At 43.4% G+C, this 19032-nt stretch overlaps 1 protein-coding gene across 2 annotated transcripts in view; it reads left to right on the plus strand.

Moving 5' to 3' along the window:
• Positions 1-1770: 1770 nt before the first annotated feature.
• LOC117429368 (cytosolic carboxypeptidase 4-like) overlaps positions 1771-19032 on the plus strand; it is a 92460-nt gene continuing 75198 nt past the window's right edge. The window contains exons 1-6 of one of the 2 annotated variants that reach the window (XM_058999248.1): positions 1771-1937; positions 7335-7398; positions 8171-8317; positions 9194-9325; positions 9626-9719; positions 14891-14928. In XM_058999248.1, coding sequence (XP_058855231.1) covers positions 1887-1937; positions 7335-7398; positions 8171-8317; positions 9194-9325; positions 9626-9719; positions 14891-14928 — 526 coding nt within the window. In that variant the 5' untranslated portion in view covers positions 1771-1886. The remainder of the gene's footprint in view (positions 1938-7334; positions 7399-8170; positions 8318-9193; positions 9326-9625; positions 9720-14890; positions 14929-19032) is intronic. The other variant, XM_058999247.1, reaches the window with a different exon arrangement.

Raw genomic sequence — 19032 nt, forward strand, 5'->3', positions numbered from 1 at the left:
AGAAATCATGATTGAGTGTTTGTTGTGGGTAAGAACAGGTGTAGCTCTATCAATGGGAACATTTCTGTGACCTTCTCCCTCGATTATACAGCAGTTACATATATTAATACAACAATAATCCAGTCTCTGTTAGACCTGCCTCAGAACATGGGGCCTCTGGTTCAAATCCCAGGCACTGTCACTTTCTATAGAGATAAATGGAGCTGCTGTGCAGTATAATGTGCAAATCCAACAATCCAGTCCTGACCGTGAAGACACCTGGAGGACTGTGGGAAGCACAATCTCATTCGCAAGCAGCAGAGTCTCAGAGCTGCTTCTCCTGATAATCCAGGGATTCAATCTCATTCGCAAGCAGCAGAGTCTCAGAGCTGCTTCTCCTGATAATCCAGGGATTCAATCTCATTCGCAAGCAGCAGAGTCTCAGAGTTGCTTCTCCTGATAATCCAGGGATTCAGCCTGGGTGGTGCTGGGGGTGGACAAGTGTTTTCCATCCTGGCATATTCCACAGTGGGATTGCTGTAGTCTTGACAAGCTCCCACTCTACAGTATGGAGAGATGCAGCCATTTGGTATCTATGAATATGATGAGGGTGTGGGGTGTGGTGACTCTTACCATGCTGATGCCTAACATGGAGTTCTCTACTCTCCCCCCCTTCCTCCCTCCCCCCACCCTCCTGTTGAGAATGCCTCCCCCCCCCCCCCCCCGCTCCCCTGCTGAGAATGCCTCCTTGTCATCACTCAGCTGCTCAGTCCAGCCCAGAAAAGAAAGAGGCAAGTGAGACTATTCCTGGTAACTTCAGCCTCTGTCTCCCCGTCCTTCTCTCCCTTTCATTTTCCTTTTCTCTATCGCCATGGCAGCAGTGGAGTGCTGTGCTGCTTACACAATCAGGAACTGTTGGAAAGGGAAGACCCTAAAGTAGCTTCTATACACACACACAGACACACACACACACACAGTAGAGTGTGCAGTGCAGTCAGACCCTGTCATAGCTTCTATACACACACACACACACACAGTAGAGTGTGCAGTGCAGTCAGACCCTATCATAGCTTCTATACACACACACACACACACACTCACACACAGTAGAGTGTGCAGTGCAGTCAGACCCTATCATAGCTTCTATACACACACACACACACACACACACACACACACACACACACTCACACACAGTAGAGTGTGCAGTGCAGTCAGACCTTATCATAGCTTCTATACACACACACACACACACACACACACACACACAGTAGAGTGTGCAGTGCAGTCAGACCCTATCATAGCTTCTATACACACACACACACACAAACATTTTGAAAACAAAAGTAGTACACTTCCTGTGTCTCAATACTTTGAGAGCAGTGCACATTATTGTGTTTCCTATCACAGCACTGACTGACCCGTTTAAAATAGTTTTCTCCCTTAACACCAGAGCACAAAGGCCCCTGTGTGTACATTTAACTTGATTCACAGAAATAGAAACACAAAAAAACATGGAACCCTGGGAAATTACTGAAGTGCAGGCCTGAATGCATGTATTGATCAGGACTGTTTAAAAAAAACACACAGAAACACACACATACTGCAGATCACTGAAACCCCTCTCCTGTCCCACAATCCACCCACTCTGCTCTCCAGAGTCCCTCAGGTCTGTCAGTCTCTTTATATAGGAAACTCGCCTCAACGTCCTGGCACACATGGGCTGATGAATTTATCTCTGGAGATAGAGTTACAGGCTGCAGGCTCCCCCCTCTTCCCCTCCCCTCCCCTCCTGGGCTTTCTTTTTAAATTGTCCTGAGAGTGTGCAGCAGCTCTGCCCCATGGTTTGGATATAAAGTGATCTGCTTTGTGATTATTGTGTCTGTACAGAGCGAGTGCTAGCGGCCATGGCGGGCCCAGGCCCCAGTGGACTGGAGGTGCTGCTCTCAACGTTACAGGTAGGAGACTGCGAGTCCTGTGAGCATGTTCTACTGTCCCGGCAAGCCACTAACTACACCAGCTGAGAGCGGGGAGAGGGAGCATTCTCCTGTTCAGCACCCGTGTCGATGTGAAAAGGGTTTCAACTAAACCCTGAGAACGCTGTACAGCTACGACCAAAAGTGCTGCATCGCCTAGAATTTCAGGACTGAGACGTAATTCAGCAGGTTTCATTCCACTTTATGTTATTGCTCCCTAACCCTAGCATTGTTAGTCTTCATGATAAGTATTCATTTTAAACTGTTGTCAGTATGTTTAAGTGTGGCTTGGATATGAAAAGAGAAATCCTTTCAAAGAGTACAGTAGGGAATATGTCTGTTTCTATTGCATTTCAATTACTTACACTATAAAGTTTGTTATCGCTAGTATTCCAAAGAGCTGCATTGTATTTTCAATAAATAACTATAGTAATGACTTAGTTCAGTGGAAACCCTAACCACAACATTGACAGTGCAGTTGGACCCATTATATTGTATCATAGGAGTAAAAGAAATGAGTGTAACATCTTGAAAAATGAGGTACATTATGTAGTTATCCTGCTGATTACATTGTTATAAAAAATAGAGTAAAAAAAAAAAAAATCCTAATAATAATCAGAAGAATAATTTAAGAATAGCTGAAAGTTCCTACGTTCCATTTATGTAGTTGACTTGTGCTTCCAGTTCATCTGTACTCAATTTTGTTCTGAAGTAACAGCAGTGCTGGCCTGTATAACGAGCTCCTTGGTCAGGACTGGCCAGGTGAGACCAGGGCCACACGGTGTAAAGTGCACTACAAGCTACAGATATGACCACACGTCTTGCATCACCCTATAGAATTCATTCATTTTGCTTCATAAAGTCGAATTAAACTGCTGAATAATCAATCAATCAAGATTTATTTTATATTGTGCCTTTCATAGTGTTTGAGATTAAATGCATGCTTTGACTGTATTGAAGGAGTGGGAGTGAGACCCCTCTATAATAACACAGATTGCAAGGAGGGGGTTTGGATTAAATGCATGCTTTGACTGTACTGAAGGAGTGGGAGTGAGACCCCTCTATAATAACACAGATTGCAGGGAGGGGGTTTGGATTAAATGCATGCTTTGACTGTACTGAAGGAGTGGCAGTGAGGGCTCTCTATAATAACACAGATTGCAGGGAGAGGGGTTTGGATTAAATGCATGCTTTGACTGTACTGAAGGAGTGGCAGTGAGAGCTCTCTATAATAACACAGATTGCAAGGAGGGGGTTTGGATTAAATGCATGCTTTGACTGTACTGAAGGAGTGGCAGTGAGGGCTCTCTATAATAACACAGATTGCAGGGAGAGGGGTTTGGATTAAATGCATGCTTTGACTGTACTGAAGGAGAGAGAGTGAGAACTCTCTATAATAACACAGATTGCAAGGAGGGGGTTTGGATTAAATGCATGCTTTGACTGTACTGAAGGAGTGGGAGTGAGGGCTCTCTATAATAACACAGATTGCAGGGAGAGGGGTTTGGATTAAATGCATGCTTTGACTGTACTGAAGGAGTGGTAGTGAGAGCTCTCTATAATAACACAGATTGCAAGGAGGGGGTTTGGATTAAATGCATGCTTTGACTGTACTGAAGGAGTGGCAGTGAGGGCTCTCTATAATAACACAGATTGCAGGGAGGGAGTTTGGATTAAATGCATGCTTTGACTGTACTGAAGAAGAGAGAGTGAGGGCTCTCTATAATAACACAGATTGCCTCCCCGCATATTTTCATTTCCATGTGTCTTTTGCTGCTGCCATTTTAAACGCCTCTGCTGCTCATGATAAATTGCGATAAGAGTTGAGCCAACAATGCGTGCAGATATTATTTTCATGTGAAAAACATACGCAGAGCAAAAGCCATGTAGCCTCTCATTGTGTTTTGAGTGTTCAGTATTCAGCAGCAGACACACTGTATAAACAGGGAGCAAAGCCTCTAGCTGAGAGATACTGGAAATATTTGCAGTGATTGTGCAAAGTGCAAACTCACACAGCTCTGGGTCCTGAAGTCATCAGACTCCTCCCACTCACAAAATAAAGAGCAGTATTGTTTTGTCAGCAGGTGATTGTATTGTGGGTCTGATGTTGTGGGGTGCCGTGGCAAACCTGCTCCACATGCAAGCTGCCAGTGCTTGAAATGGGATTTCAAAAGTACCAGTGCTCAGCACGATCAACACACACACAGATCCAAAGCACAAGCACAAAAACGAAGTACTGGCCGTGCCAAAGTGAATGGAAAATGCAGACTGAGACTTTACAGGCAATAGGAGCAGCAATAAGAAACTGTGAGAACATGAACACTGGCATTGGGGATTGAGTCAAAGGAAAACTCCAAACCCTCCAACTGAGCCCAGGGAAACCCTATTCTCAATCTGAGCACGTCCCAAATGAGACCGTTTGAAGTTAAGCAGACATGTTTTACACGATTAACGAGCGTCAGATCATTAATACAAAGACAGAGCCCTCTCTAACTCATGCTGTTTGCTTCCCTCCATTCAAGTGGCAAAGTAATCATTGCTGAGGGTTATAATGGTACTCAAACCAGTGAGTTTCCTTATTGTCGTGAGCACGCCCTCCTCCATTACCACAGCAACATTATCACAATAACTCAAGTGCATCTTCACAAAACAGGATGAACCTTGGTAGAAACTAAACTCAGACAGAACCCAGGCTGAGAAACATTTAGATTACATCATTAAAAAAGGAGAGAAACATTTAGATTACATCGTTAAAAAAGGAGAGAAACATTTAGATTACATCATTAAAAAAGGAGAGAAACATTTAGATTACATCATTAAAAAAGGAGAGAAACATTTAGATTACATCGTTAAAAAAGGAGAGAAACATTTAGATTACATCGTTAAAAAAGGAGAGAAACATTTAGATTACATCATTAAAAAAGGAGAGAAACATTTAGATTACATCATTAAAAAAGGAGAGAAACATTTAGATTACATCATTAAAAAAGGAGAGAAACATTTAGATTACATCATTAAAAAAGGAGAGAAACATTTAGATTACATCATTAAAAAAGGAGAGAAACATTTAGATTACATCATTAAAAAAGGAGAGAAACATTTAGATTACATCGTTAAAAAAGGAGAGAAACATTTAGATTACATCGTTAAAAAAGGAGAGAAACATTTAGATTACATCATTAAAAAAGGAGAGAAACATTTAGATTACATCATTAAAAAAGGAGAGAAACATTTAGATTACATCATTAAAAAAGGAGAGATAAATAACTAACAAACCCTGCTTACTTTTCAACGAATACATTTGTGCATAACAGATCTTACAGGAATTATTATTATTATTATTATTATTATTATTATTATTATTATTATTATTATTATTATTATTAATAATAATAATAATAATAATAATAATAATAATAATAATATTTTTTGCCATTGAGCTCCCGGATGCTACTTTATTCCTGAATTCACCTCAAATGCTGTAGCATTACCTCCTTAGTTATTTTATACATTGACCGCTGAGCTGGTAAATCCACACATTTATCGGTTAATCTGTAGATGTTCTGATTTTAAAAATGAACCGTAACAGTTGATTGATTTAGTATTGGTGTTGTTACCGTATTGTGAATTTGCATCCATGCATTCAGTAAAACACTGGAGAGCTGCTACAGTATAAAACAATACCGGACACGTGTCACAGAGTTTTTCATTTGGCAAACAGCTTTATAAAACATAGAAACAAAACAAGCTGCCATTCACATCGGCAACACAAATCACAGTTTCCTAAATAATAATACAGTAATCCCTTTTTTTACTTGCTGTTTATCATGGTGCTACTTTTTAAATGCTTTTACCTCCCCGGGTGCCTCAGCTGCCCTGCCTTGGAGGGAGCACCCTAGTAGGGGTGAGAGGGAGGTTCGGAGTCTCTGCTCCCCTCTGGGACAGAGCCAGGTGTTATAGTGTTCAGTGGACACCCCGTTTCCTTTTACTGATCCAGAGTGATAGTACAGTACAGCCATCTTTCCAGTGTGCCCTGCACTAACAGGCTGTTTAAAGTATATCTGTTAGCTGTGACAGGCCCTGGGGAGCAGGTGTCAGGCTGGGTGGGTGACATGTCTCTCCAGGCAGTGCTGGTGAGCACCGGGGTGCCTTTGACGGGTCAGGGACCCATGACAGGGCAGGCAGTGTGTTAATAGTGCAATTGGAAGGCAGCAATAGAAACCGCTAGGTCAAATAAGAAGTGACAGCTGTGTACAGTTTGTTCTGCAGAAAACACCCGCCGCAAGTCGTTTGTTGATACTGTTCGGGGGTCTGAGTTGATTGCAGTTGTCATTTGATCTGAAAACAAGCGCAGCTACACTGCAGTGAAAGCTGCTGTAAATCGGTCTGCCAGCATGGGAACTGCACTGCGTCTGCTATTATGAGTGGGGTAATCTCAGACTTGTGCTCCAGCTGCTGTTACATTGCGCTGCATTGAGGTCAGTGTACATGTGGAGTCTATAAGGTTAATGACAGCTTTTTTAGGGTGGCCTAACTAATCTTGATCTGTGTTAGACACACACTACTTATTTTAAATATCTCTTTTGTGCCAGTCTTTGATTGATTTTCCAATTCAACTGAAAACTGTGGATTTGTCAAAGAAACCGCAGTCATCGAATTCACGAGTCAATTGCTCCTTGTCCTATCTGAATGTCAATTTAGTTTTTAATACTAACTTGATTTAATGGAAAAAAAGGCATTTTCAATTTGAATTAGTATCTGTTGAACTGCAAATTTTTTGTGAGATAAGCAAATCAAAGTATTTCATCTGTGTTCAAAGTAATTCACAGTGGATACACCACTTTTAAAACAACTGCCTTCAAAACAACTCCTCTCGTTACACCTTTCAACCCATTCTTTGTGAAAACATATTTTCTTTGAAGGACACAATGCACTGTTTAGTAACCCATAATAGCTGCCTTCTGAAGAAAGGTGGAAAGAAAATTGCAGGATAAGAGGCAATTGTAACAGAAATGTACGATGTATTGACAGCCACTAATACTAATAATACACATTTTAAAAAAAACCTCCTTCATACTGTAAAGAAGACGATGCTTCATGCAGCTCTTGACAAAAAGAATGTGTATTTTGCACACTGATATTATACTGAGACAGCCTTCCTTCTCTTTCTTGCAGGATGCCAGTGACAGTGAAAGCACTCTGAATATTCTCAATGTTTTCTTGCAGGATGCCAGTGACAGTGAAAGCACTCTGAATATTCTCAATGTTTTCTTGCAGGATGCCAGTGACAGTGAAAGCACTCTGAATATTCTCAATGTTTTCTTGCAGGATGCTAGTGACAGTGAAAGCACTCTGAATATTCTCAATGTTTTCTTGCAGGATGCCAGTGACAGTGAAAGCACTCTGAATATTCTCAATGTTTTGGACGAGCTGCTGTCTGCTGGTGAGGAACAGGACAGAATAATACGTCAGAAGTGTTTAGATGACTTAACAACTAATTGCTCATCATTTATCTGTCAGCATGTTCTAGAATTAATATACCAGTGTGTGAACCTCATTCACATAACCAGCCTGTCTGAACCTCACACCTCACATAACCAGCCTGTCTGAACCTCATTCACATAACCAGCCTGTCTGAACCTCATTCACATAACCAGCCTGTCTGAACCTCATTCACATAACCAGCCTGTCTGAACCTCATTCACATAACCAGCCTGTCTGAACCTCATTCACCTAACCAGCCTGTCTGAACCTCATTCACATAACCAGCCTGTCTGAACCATTCCTGAGCATGCTAACAGCAGGGGTGGGAGGTGGTTCACCCCAGGTTTGAGGTGCAGAGCACAGGTCCCAATCACACCCTGTCTGCTTTCAGCTGGGTTCAATGTTTGCCACAATGGCTCCATTTCATGAAAGGAGAAAATCGATACTGTTGTCCAGTATGAGAGGAATTGTCCCTGTGGCACAAACGTGATGACAAACCCCATTTCCTGTTGTTCACAGGCTGCCTCTCTCTGCAGCCTGAGTCTCTAGCTGGGTGTGACATTCCCGGGGGTTCACAGTGCACCTCTAATATTACGTGATGAGCAGTTTTATTAGCATTAGAATGAAGGCTATTATTAGAAACTACCAGCCATAGGAAAGCATTCTAAAACGTTGCCATTCCGCTGTCTGGCCTGCTGAGCTCATTCCGTCTGTTTCTCTGTGTTTTCCAGGCACTGACAGAAGGATCCACTACATGATCAAGAAGGGAGGCAGTGAGGCTCTACTGAGGACCCTGGTGAACACAGGCTGCAGCCCCTCCCCCAGCTCCACCATCCTGGTGCCTCTGCTGCACCTCCTCACCAAGGTTGGGCACAGAGGTAAGCCTTTGCTTGCAATCTGTAAACCGAGAGGGGGCAGTGCCAGTTTCATTCTTGAATTAGAGGCAGCACACTCATTGCCCATGCACAGTGTTTGTGTATTTAAGAGCAGCCTGAAACTATGGCTATCCATTCTGCATACAGCAGCATGCAGTACCGTGCTTCAGCACTAGAGGGTACACTCCGCTCATTAGACTATCAAACCACTCGGTCTCAGGCAATGCTGTTATTATAGCTGTTAGCTGTGTGTTTATACAATACTGTGCTTGCTGGATTTGTGTTATTGTTTATACTGAGCTGCAGAGACTCTCTGCAGAGACTCTCTCTACTGACTCTCAGGTGTGTGTTTATACAATACTGTGCTTGCTGGATCTGTGTTATTGTTTATACTGAGCTGCAGAGACTCTCTGCAGAGACTCTCTCTACTGACTCTCAGCTGTGTGTTTATACAATACTGTGCTTGCTGGATCTGTGTTATTGTTTATACTGAGCTGCAGAGACTCTCTGCAGAGACTCTCTCTACTGACTCTCAGGTGTGTGTTTATACAATACTGTGCTTGCTGGATTTGTGTAATTGTTTATACTGAGCTGCTGATTTACTGTCATGTGTGAGCATCAGCTTTGCCAAGTCTGAGAGATAGATTAGCTGGTCTTGTTTTTATGTGTGAGTGCGAGAGCGTGTGTGTGTGTGTGAGTGAGTGTGTGTGTCTGCGAGTGCACAATGCAGCGTGCACTCTTCAAATCAAGCCATGTCCCATTAAAATGAGTAATTTTAAACTCTAGAATGTGCTTTTATTTTTTGATATGTTTTTTTTTGTTTTAACCCTGTATTGTCTTCTGTACAGTGATATACTGTTAACTGTGTTATCCAAACAGACAAGAAGATTGGCCACAAAGCTGAGAAGGCGGGGGCTGTTCTTCTGCTCCTGGACTTGCTGAGACAGAGCCTGAGTGATGTGAAGATGGCCGTTGCCTGCTTGTGGCTGCTCAGGGTGTATGCGTCCTGCGGTGAGAATCTGAGGGACTTTATCACCAGAACACATCAGCAAACATTGGGCTTAGCAAACACAAAACCACCGCTATTCCAATCAATAAACAAAGCCTACTACCAGAATATATGTGTCTGTATATCTATATGCCCTGCTTAACTCATCTCTATATGTTTAACTGTAGCTGGGTATTGTATTATTCAGTAGCATTACTATAGAATTAGAGGCTTGAGCGACCTTATTTCCATCCACAGCCCTGGAACTGTTCCGGATGGTCATTAACCAAACTAATGAACTTTTCTTTCTTTTTCAATTACAGTTTCCACAGCTGCCCTGCTAGGTAAAAATGGAGCTCTGGAGGTTCAGTTTATGCTCATCGCTCCCCACACCAAGAAACACACACGCATGGTCAAGTAAGTACATCATGTGATTTCATCATTTTCTGTGTGAGTGACAACCAACTCTGCAACAAATACATCCTATGCCTTAACCTGGATGAGATGAACCACCTATAGAGGGGATGAGAAAGTACAATGCAGCTCCGTATTTACGAGCAGTCCTTCGCATTCAGCAATGCCTTGAAGTGGAGCTGGAATGAGCAGGTCTGCTCTCCACCACTGCACTTACAGCTCATTAAACTAGAACACATAACTGCTCAGGAACTGTTATTCACAATCACTGAGCTGTGCTATTGCAATTGCAATTATGACACTATAATGGCATAGCAAATCAAAAGGGCAAACGGAATGCTTGGGACTATAACAAAACACGGGTAGAGTACAAGTCCAAGGAGCTTATGATGCGGTTGTATAATGCAATGGTGAGACTGCACTTAGAATACTTAGTGTGCAATTCTGGTCACCACAGCACCAAAAGGACATTGTGGCCCTCCTGAAACATGTTATAGCTCGAGCAGTTGTTTATTTCCACATTGGAAATAAAAAAAAAAACGTGGTAATTCTGTGTAATTAAATGCGCTCCTCAGAAAATTCCACTCCCCAGGGTGGATATGGAGATGAACTAGCTTTCACTGAAACTTACCCAAGCTCCTTTCAAGGTTATTTAAATGAGTTTAGGAGTGGAAGACGAGGGGCTGTTCAGTTTTACACTAAATTCCTTGCTGTCTGTTTGTGGTTTTCTGTTGCTTTATTCCATGTTTTAAGCCTTCTGTGCACACTTCATCTGAAGATTGACATCCAATTTGTTTACAATCCTCAAAGGTAGTTTTCACTGTAGAGACACAAGTTTCCTACCCCCCCCACCCCCCCTTCAAACCTGTCTGCTCTGTGAGTCACAGTTCTGCTCCTGTTACTCCTTGCACAAACAGACATGTTTTTCAGTTTATACATTTCACTGTGATAGCTCTGCTGGGCTAATCATTCCAGCTGAACCCACACAGAAGGGCACCTGAGTGCAAAGATAATCCTCTATTGGAGGTGGAGGTTCAGCATTGAGGCTATCATACTATCACTGCATATTTATTCTGGATTACCTCGTATGCACACTGGATTCATCTACAAAATAATCACTTTATTCATAGCCAAGATTCACAGCCCTTCCACTGCAGTGCACTGCATATGGAACAAAATGCTGTGAATTCTAGAAACTTAGCAATGATTATGTAATTATAGCCAGCATTGCAGAAGTGAAGCAGGGAAGCGGGGAGTAGGACGTAGCTCTAGAGAAATGTTCTCTTGCACTTAATCAGTGGATAGTAAGTCTGGGAAAATGTAGTATTCAAATGGCACTTTCTTAGGCGTTCTGTAGAATTCATAATTTGTTAACGTGGTATAACACACTCAGAAACAGTTGAAATTGCATTTTAATACTCCAAAGTGCAGTAATAAACAAACGCGTGATCACGTTTATCCCTCTTGCTGTAAATTGCTTTTTAATGTTATTTATTTTAGTAGGTCCAAAAACTGCTCCTCTCCTATCCAGGTCATACTGTTGCATTTGCATTATGAGGAGCACACGTTCCTTCTGGAAGCTTCTATGCATTGCGGGGTCTACACACACCCATGCCATCTCTAGTCCTTCAAACAGCTTCAGTGATGACACTCAGTGCTTGATAAGACAGCGAATGGTTCGCCGATAAGAGAAGCTACACTTCAGTATTAATGGCATCGTTCCACGATGAAGCAGGTTGGCAACACAGAGACAATCCAGACACCCGCCTGTCTTGTCTTGCCAGATCACTTTTTAAGGGCTCTATTTTGATGCACAAGATTAATAAAATACTGTTATTTAAGTTGTTACTGGCTGGCTGTGAGCCTGTGAGCTGGCTTTGTTTGCCTTTGTGTTTAGTTGTCTTTTGTAATGTTTGGAATGGCAGTTATGAAAAAGGCCTGGTAAACAAAGCTTGACCTGCCATGGACACTTCAGCAGCCTAGCTGTTTACTGCTGCCTCTCTCTCTCTCTCTCTGTTTCTCCCTCTGTCTCTCTCTCTCTCAGAAGGTTTAGTCTCTTCCAGTTGCCACTGGCAGATGTGCATATATTTATTTATGATTATTACCAACCTAATGGTCTCTGCCAAACAATCCAAATGCTGTTAAATTACCAGTTCTAAAAACACACAGCTGTTTCTCCAAACAGTCTAACAAGTAGCCCTGTGACAAATGGCAGCGCAGGAGTCAGGTTTAGCCAGCTATCATCTGTTCACCCAACCATCTGTGTAAGAAATGCATCTTGGGCAGATTTGAAGGCTGCTTTTTTTAAATTGAAGAATTCAGATCAATCTGGTCTTGTCATTTTAGGCTGCCTCTGGAATACAACTATGTTCACCTAACTGTTTACATACCTTCTCTGCTGTTTTTCTTTACTGAAGTCATATCAAAGCTCCCTCTCTCTCTACTCCACACAATGGGAATTCATTAAATGGTGGCATTGTGAAAAAGAGGTTGTGTGTCCTGATCCGTAAGCAAAAGCGTCACACAGCTACTTGTGATTCACTAAGTGTTTAGTGGATGATGAAGTAATAAATAAGGACAGGGCTGCAGACAAGGCACTAGGGGATCCTGGGAGTAATCAATACGGGTTCCACCATATTTTGGCCTTTTGTCTAATTAGACTATCATTAATGATCATTTTTATCTTATCACACATCTGTTCAAAGTAATCCAGTACTATGTATCGAATGTGGAACTTGTTCATATCGTAGCGTTACTTCAACGTATTGTTACACTTGCAGTAGTGTCTCACATTGATTGATGAATAATCTCCCTAGAAAGAAAATTGAAATTAGCCTCTGTTAGGGGCTACCCTGAGGAGGTCATTTATTTGAAAGAGAAGACAATGAAAAAGGAAGTTAGCTGCTGTTAACATTTGCATTGTTGGGGATTTTTGCACAAATTACACGGTTGGAGGAAAAACAACAATAAGCACATACCTGGGACCGCATCCCTCGACGATTGTACTTCTAATCTGGAAAGCATTTCAACCTGCTGAAAGATACACATGAGATGCCAATGAACAATTACCAAACCCCCTGCCAATGAACAATTACCAACCCCTGTCAATTATCAACCCCCTGTCAATTACCAACCCCCTGCCAATTACCAACCCCCTGCCAATTAACAATTACCACCCCCCTGTCAATTATCAACCCCCTGCCAATTATCAACCCCATGCCAATTACCAACCCCCTGCCAATTAACAATTACCAACCCCCTGTCAATTATCAACCCCCTGCCAATTAACAATTACCAACCCCCTGTCAATTATCAACCCCCTGCCAATTATCAACCCCATGCCAATTACCAACCCCTGCCAATTACCAATTACCAAACCCCCTGCCAATTACCAATTACCAACCCCCTGCCAATTACCAACCTCTTGCCAATTAACAATTACCAACCCCCAGCCAATTACCAACCCCCTGCCAATTACAAACCACCTGCCAATTACACCCCCCTGCCAATTACCAACCCCCTTCCAATTACAAACCCTCTGCCAATTACAACCCTCCTGCCAATTACCAGCTCCCTGCCAATTATCAAACCCCCTGTCAATTACCAGCCCCCTGCCCCTGAGTGCCCCTCCCACTGGGATCTGGTAGAAGCACGCTCTGGGTCATTATTTACAGGTAAAAGCACTTCTAACATTTCTACCATCATTTAATACAGAGAAAGTGCACCCCATGTATAACACACAGAAATGCGTCTCAACTTTAACTAGCACTGTCCTGAAAGTGAAGATACCTTCAGATAATGGGATTGTATAGTAAAGTCTAACTAGCACTGTCCTGAAAGAAAAACATCTCTTTAAAGGCTTTGCCCGCAGAGAGGCTCAGGAGGGCTCAGGAATTAAACATCCAGTCTGGATCGGTCCAGTGGTCTTCCTGATGAAAAAACACTGAATTCCTCCTTTTACTGTACTGAGTTCCTGCAATGCTGTTGAGGGGGCGAGGTATACCATGATGGATTTGCCATTAGCACACACACAACATGAATGTGTAATGTAGAGCTGTGGTATAATGCACTTGATGTGAGTTTCTATGCATTGGTAATGTGCTTTTGTATGAATGCATAATGCATGTGTTCATACAAGTGTAATGTAGGACTACAAATCAGTCCTGGTAATACGTAATGGCTTTCAAAGGATGTGAAGATTAATCACTGTGTATGAAGCTGTTGTTAAAGTGATATCTGACCCAATTTTAAAACAAGTTAAAAGACAAAGGAACATGATCTGTGTGGAATAAAAACCATTGCAATGGTATTAAACTAGCGAGAAACATCTTACCCTAAGACTGCTTTTTAATTATAGCACTGCTATCCTTTTAGCAGATTGAACAAAGTACCGGATAAAAAACGATTCTATCTGTGTGCAATTATTTAACGTTAATGCTGCATAAAGTGGTAGGAGCCATCAGGGTTATTCATCGCCGCTGCTGTTTGCTTTCCTGTTTGGTAGTTTTTACAAGTCGCTATAGGGACAGTGACATCATAATTCAAACTTCACCCCGGGGCTTGAGAGGTAAACTGTTATTATGAGTGATTTCCTGTTACAGCATTAGCTTTATTTCATTCATCAAACCATGTGTGTTTGTCTTTCACCTCATCAATATAAGCTCCATCACTGTTGTTCCTCACCAAAGAGAATCTGAAATATGTACACGGCACTCTCTTTATTTACTAACATGACACGCTTGAATGCTTAGGAATACAAGTAGCATTTAAAATGTGATTCTGCTATTAATAAACACACTCTCATGCTATTGATCTGTTTCTACATGCATGATATAATATGAAGTAATACTGTATAGTGTATGAGTTCATTCCTGAGATAGTTTTTGTTACAAACGGATGGTAAAATGTCATCAGTGTGTCAGTGTTTCTATGACTTTACAACTTGCTTAACAGTGCATTTTTATACATAATTGATATGGTGCTGGAAACTTGAAGTGTTACAGAGTGAACACTGAACGCTGACAGAATCTTTGAAATGTTGCCAAGGCAGCGCCAGCATTCCTGGATGGAATAGAAGGCGTGAGAAGATTCTTAGATTTTCTGTAAATGCTTTTGTTAACAGCAGCCATAGAAATATATATATATAAATAATTAATATCATCTTTTTTTTGCAGGGCAGCAATAGATGCACTAGCAGCATTGTTAAATTCAAGTAAGTTCTTTTTTTATACTGCATATATATTACATAAATGTGTGGGTACACCTATACTGTGTGTGTGTGTGTGTGTGTGTGTGTGTGTGTGTGTGTAAGGGTAAGGATCAGTTTGTATGCTTGGAGAATACAATATTCATAATATTTAAATGTTCCACTCAGTTAAACAACATCGGAGACAGCATAGCTAGCAATTATTAATTACCTAAGTAATTTGTTCAAAATTGTGATGAATCAGAAGGTTTCCTGAAAGAATGCTGACTCCTCTGCTCCTCCATGGAGCTGACACTATAGCCTCTCAGCACTGGCAATAGGAGGCTCCCCACGGAGAGAGCCTGCTCCTAGTGGAGGAGGGCAGGTCAGCCTCCATGCCACCCCACAGAGAGAGCCTGCTCCTAGGAGAGGAGGGCAGGTCAGACTCCATGCCTCCCCACAGAGAGAGCCTGCTTCTAGAGGAGGGCAGGTCAGTCTCCATGCCTCCCCACAGAGAGAGCCTGCTCCTAGGGGAGGAGGGCAGGTCAGCCTCCATGCCTCCCCACAGAGAGAGCCTGCTCCTAGGAGAGGAGGGCAGGTCAGTCTCCATGCCTCCCCACAGAGAGAGCCTGCTCCTAGGAGAGGAGGGCAGGTCAGACTCCATGCCTCCCCACAGAGAGAGCCTGCTTCTAGAGGAGGGCAGGTCAGTCTCCATGCCTCCCCACAGAGAGAGCCTGCTCCTAGGGGAGGAGGGCAGGTCAGCCTCCATGCCTCCCCACAGAGAGAGCCTGCTCCTAGGAGAGGAGGGCAGGTCAGTCTCCATGCCTCCCCACAGAGAGAGCCTGCTCCTAGGGGAGGAGGGCAGGTCAGCCTTCATGCCTCCCCACAGAGAGAGCCTGCTCCTAGGAGAGGAGGGCAGGTCAGTCTCCATGCCTCCCCACAGAGAGAGCCTGCTCCTAGGAGAGGAGGGCAGGTCAGTCTCCATGCCTCCCCACAGAGAGAGCCTGCCTGACATTGACTGAAATGGAATCTGTCCTGGAGGCAAAAGGCTGTTGCTGCTGTATTTTCGTCCCAACATCATTTGAGGAAATGAAATGCGATTTCTAATATTAGTCTGGTTGAGCTGAAATGTGTTGCATTTTATGAAATCTTTTATTTCCTACACATCATTTAAGGCAGTGAGCATCAACAATTTACAGCACAAAGAAAAATAAAATGCAAGCCGTTGTATCTATTAAAGGAAATTGCAGGAATTGTGTAAAACCTGCCTTTGCGACCCACTGAGACCTGCTGTAAATTAGCGATGACTGCTGTGTCAACGAGAAAGAGCCTGTCTGCATAAATGCATTCACATTGCGAGTAATGAAACGTTTTAAAAGCACAGCAGTAACCAGGCAGCTGTTTTGGCAGTAGTCGGCATGAATAGAGGCTGCTGGGAATGAACTCCAGGAGGAATAGAAAACTTTTGGGCCTTGCTCTTGACTCCACTTTGTTTAACAAGGAGACAGGGTCTCAGTTTACAAAGCTTGTCCCAAGTGTGCAATTTGCACATTTATTATAAAAGGAAAACAAGACTGTCAGCGTCACAAATCTAGTGTGAAGAAGCTCAGAGGGTTCAGAGATGATCTTTGTGAATATCCTGACTCCAGCTTAGAAAACGGCAGAAAAAAAGAAACTTCCATACACTGTATCCTGGCTAATTCATACACTGTATCCTTGGCTAATTCAAAGAAAAGCGTACTGTAATGCAAGTAAGGAATTCCATGCAAGCATGGTGAGGCACAGCTAGGTTCTGTAGGATCACTGTGCAGAAAGCATGGTGAGGCACAGCTAGGTTCTGTAGGATCACTGTGCAGAAAGCATGGTGAGTCCCAGCTAGGTTCTGTAGGATCACTGTGCAGAAAGCATGGTGAGGCACAGCTAGGTTCTGTAGGATCTGTGCAGAAAGCATGGTGAGTCCCAGCTAGGTTCTGTAGGATCACTGTGCAGAAAGCATGGTGAGTCCCAGCTAGGTTCTGTAGGATCACTGTGCAGAAAGCATGGTGAGTCACAGCTAGGTTCTGTAGGATCACTGTGCAGAAAGCATGGTGAGTCCCAGCTAGGTTCTGTAGGATCACTGTGCAGAAAGCATGGTGAGTCCCAGCTAGGTTCTGTAGGATCACTGTGCAGAAAGCATGGTGAGGCACAGCTAGGTTCTGTAGGATCACTGTGCAGAAAGCATGGTGAGGCACAGCTAGGTTCTGTAGGATCACTGTGCAGAAAGCATGGTGAGTCACTGCTAGGTTCTGTAGGATCACTGTGCAGAAAGCATGGTGAGGCACAGCTAGGTTCTCTAGGATCTGTGCAGAAAGCATGGTGAGTCCCAGCTAGGTTCTGTAGGATCACTGTGCAGAAAGCATGGTGAGGCACAGCTAGGTTCTGTAGGATCTGTGCAGAAAGCATGGTGAGGCACAGCTAGGTTCTGTAGGATCACTGTGCAGAAAGCATGGTGAGTCCCAGCTAGGTTCTGTAGGATCTGTGCAGAAAGCATGGTGAGTCACAGCTAGGTTCTGTAGGATCACTGTGCAGAAAGCATGGTGAGGCACAGCTAGGTTCTGTAGGATCTGTGCAGAAAGCATGGTGAGGCACAGCTAGGTTCTGTAGGATCACTGTGCAGAAAGCATGGTGAGGCACAGCTAGGTTCTGTAGGATCACTGTGCAGAAAGCATGGTGAGGCACAGCTAGGTTCTGTAGGATCACTGTGCAGAAAGCATGGTGAGTCCCAGCTAGGTTCTGTAGGATCTGTGCAGAAAGCATGGTGAGGCACAGCTAGGTTCTGTAGGATCACTGTGCAGAAAGCATGGTGAGTCCCAGCTAGGTTCTGTAGGATCTGTGCAGAAAGCATGGTGAGTCACAGCTAGGTTCTGTAGGATCTGTGCAGAAAGCATGGTGAGGCACAGCTAGGTTCTGTAGGATCACTGTGCAGAAAGCATGGTGAGTCCCAGCTAGGTTCTGTAGGATCACTGTGCAGAAAGCATGGTGAGGCACAGCTAGGTTCTGTAGGATCACTGAGCAGCAGGCTTGGTAAACTGCAGAGCTCTGCTGTACACTGTCTCCAGAGAGCGGAGTCACGGAAACCCGTTCCCTCTGCAGGAAGCTTTCTGCATCATTCACTCTCCTCACTGTGAGTCAGTGTCTGCTTGGAGGCAGGGGAATGCTATGTGTGACCACCCGGAAAAGCATACCTTTAAACGCTGCTGTTAGTATATAGCAGGCAGGTGGGTTTGATTTCACAGCAAAGCTGTTCCTCTACCTGTCTGCTGGTGGCAGTATGGACTTGTGCTACTCCGGCTGAGTGGGCTGTTTTTGTGTGAGGTCAGGTTGTTCTGCATGTTGCAATTGGTTATTATGCACTGTTTTCCAGCTAGCCTTATGTCTATTTAAAGATACAAAACGCAGAGTTTTTCTCCCCTCTCTTTAATCAAGTGCTGATTGCTCATCATATTGTTCAGATGTAAGTAGGTGGGATGTCAGCAGCAGCTCCAGTCCCCAGTACACAGTGTTCTCTAATGAATCAGCACCCATCAACACATCTTACAAACATCACTGGATTAAATGCATCAAATGTCAACTGGATTCAATGCATTCAAATTATTAACTTTTGCTAATCATGTTACTAAGCATTCATAACAGAGGCAGTCCAACAGCCCAGCGTGGTTTTGAAGTGGACACTCCCCGGCCTGCAGTATCTCAGTATGGATTTGAAGTGGACAGTCCTCTGCAGTATCTCAGTATGGTTTTGAAGTGCACACTCCCCTGCCTGCAGTATCTCAGTATGGTTTTGAAGTGCACACTCCCCTGCCTGCAGTATCTCAGTATGGTTTTGAAGTGCACACTCCCCTGCCTGCAGTATCTCAGTATGGTTTTGAAGTGCACACTCCCCTGCAGCATCTCAGTATGGTTTTGAAGTGCACACTTCCCTGCAGTATCTCAGTATGGTTTTGAAGTGGACACTCCCCGGCCTGCAGTATCTCAGTATGGATTTGAAGTGGACACTCCTCTGCAGTATCTCAGTATGGATTTGAAGTGGACACTCCCCTGCAGTATCTCAGTATGGTTTTGAAGTGGACACTCCCTTGCAGTATCTCAGTA

This window comes from Acipenser ruthenus, chromosome 24, assembly GCF_902713425.1.
Source record: "Acipenser ruthenus chromosome 24, fAciRut3.2 maternal haplotype, whole genome shotgun sequence".
Lineage (NCBI taxonomy): Eukaryota > Metazoa > Chordata > Actinopteri > Acipenseriformes > Acipenseridae > Acipenser > Acipenser ruthenus.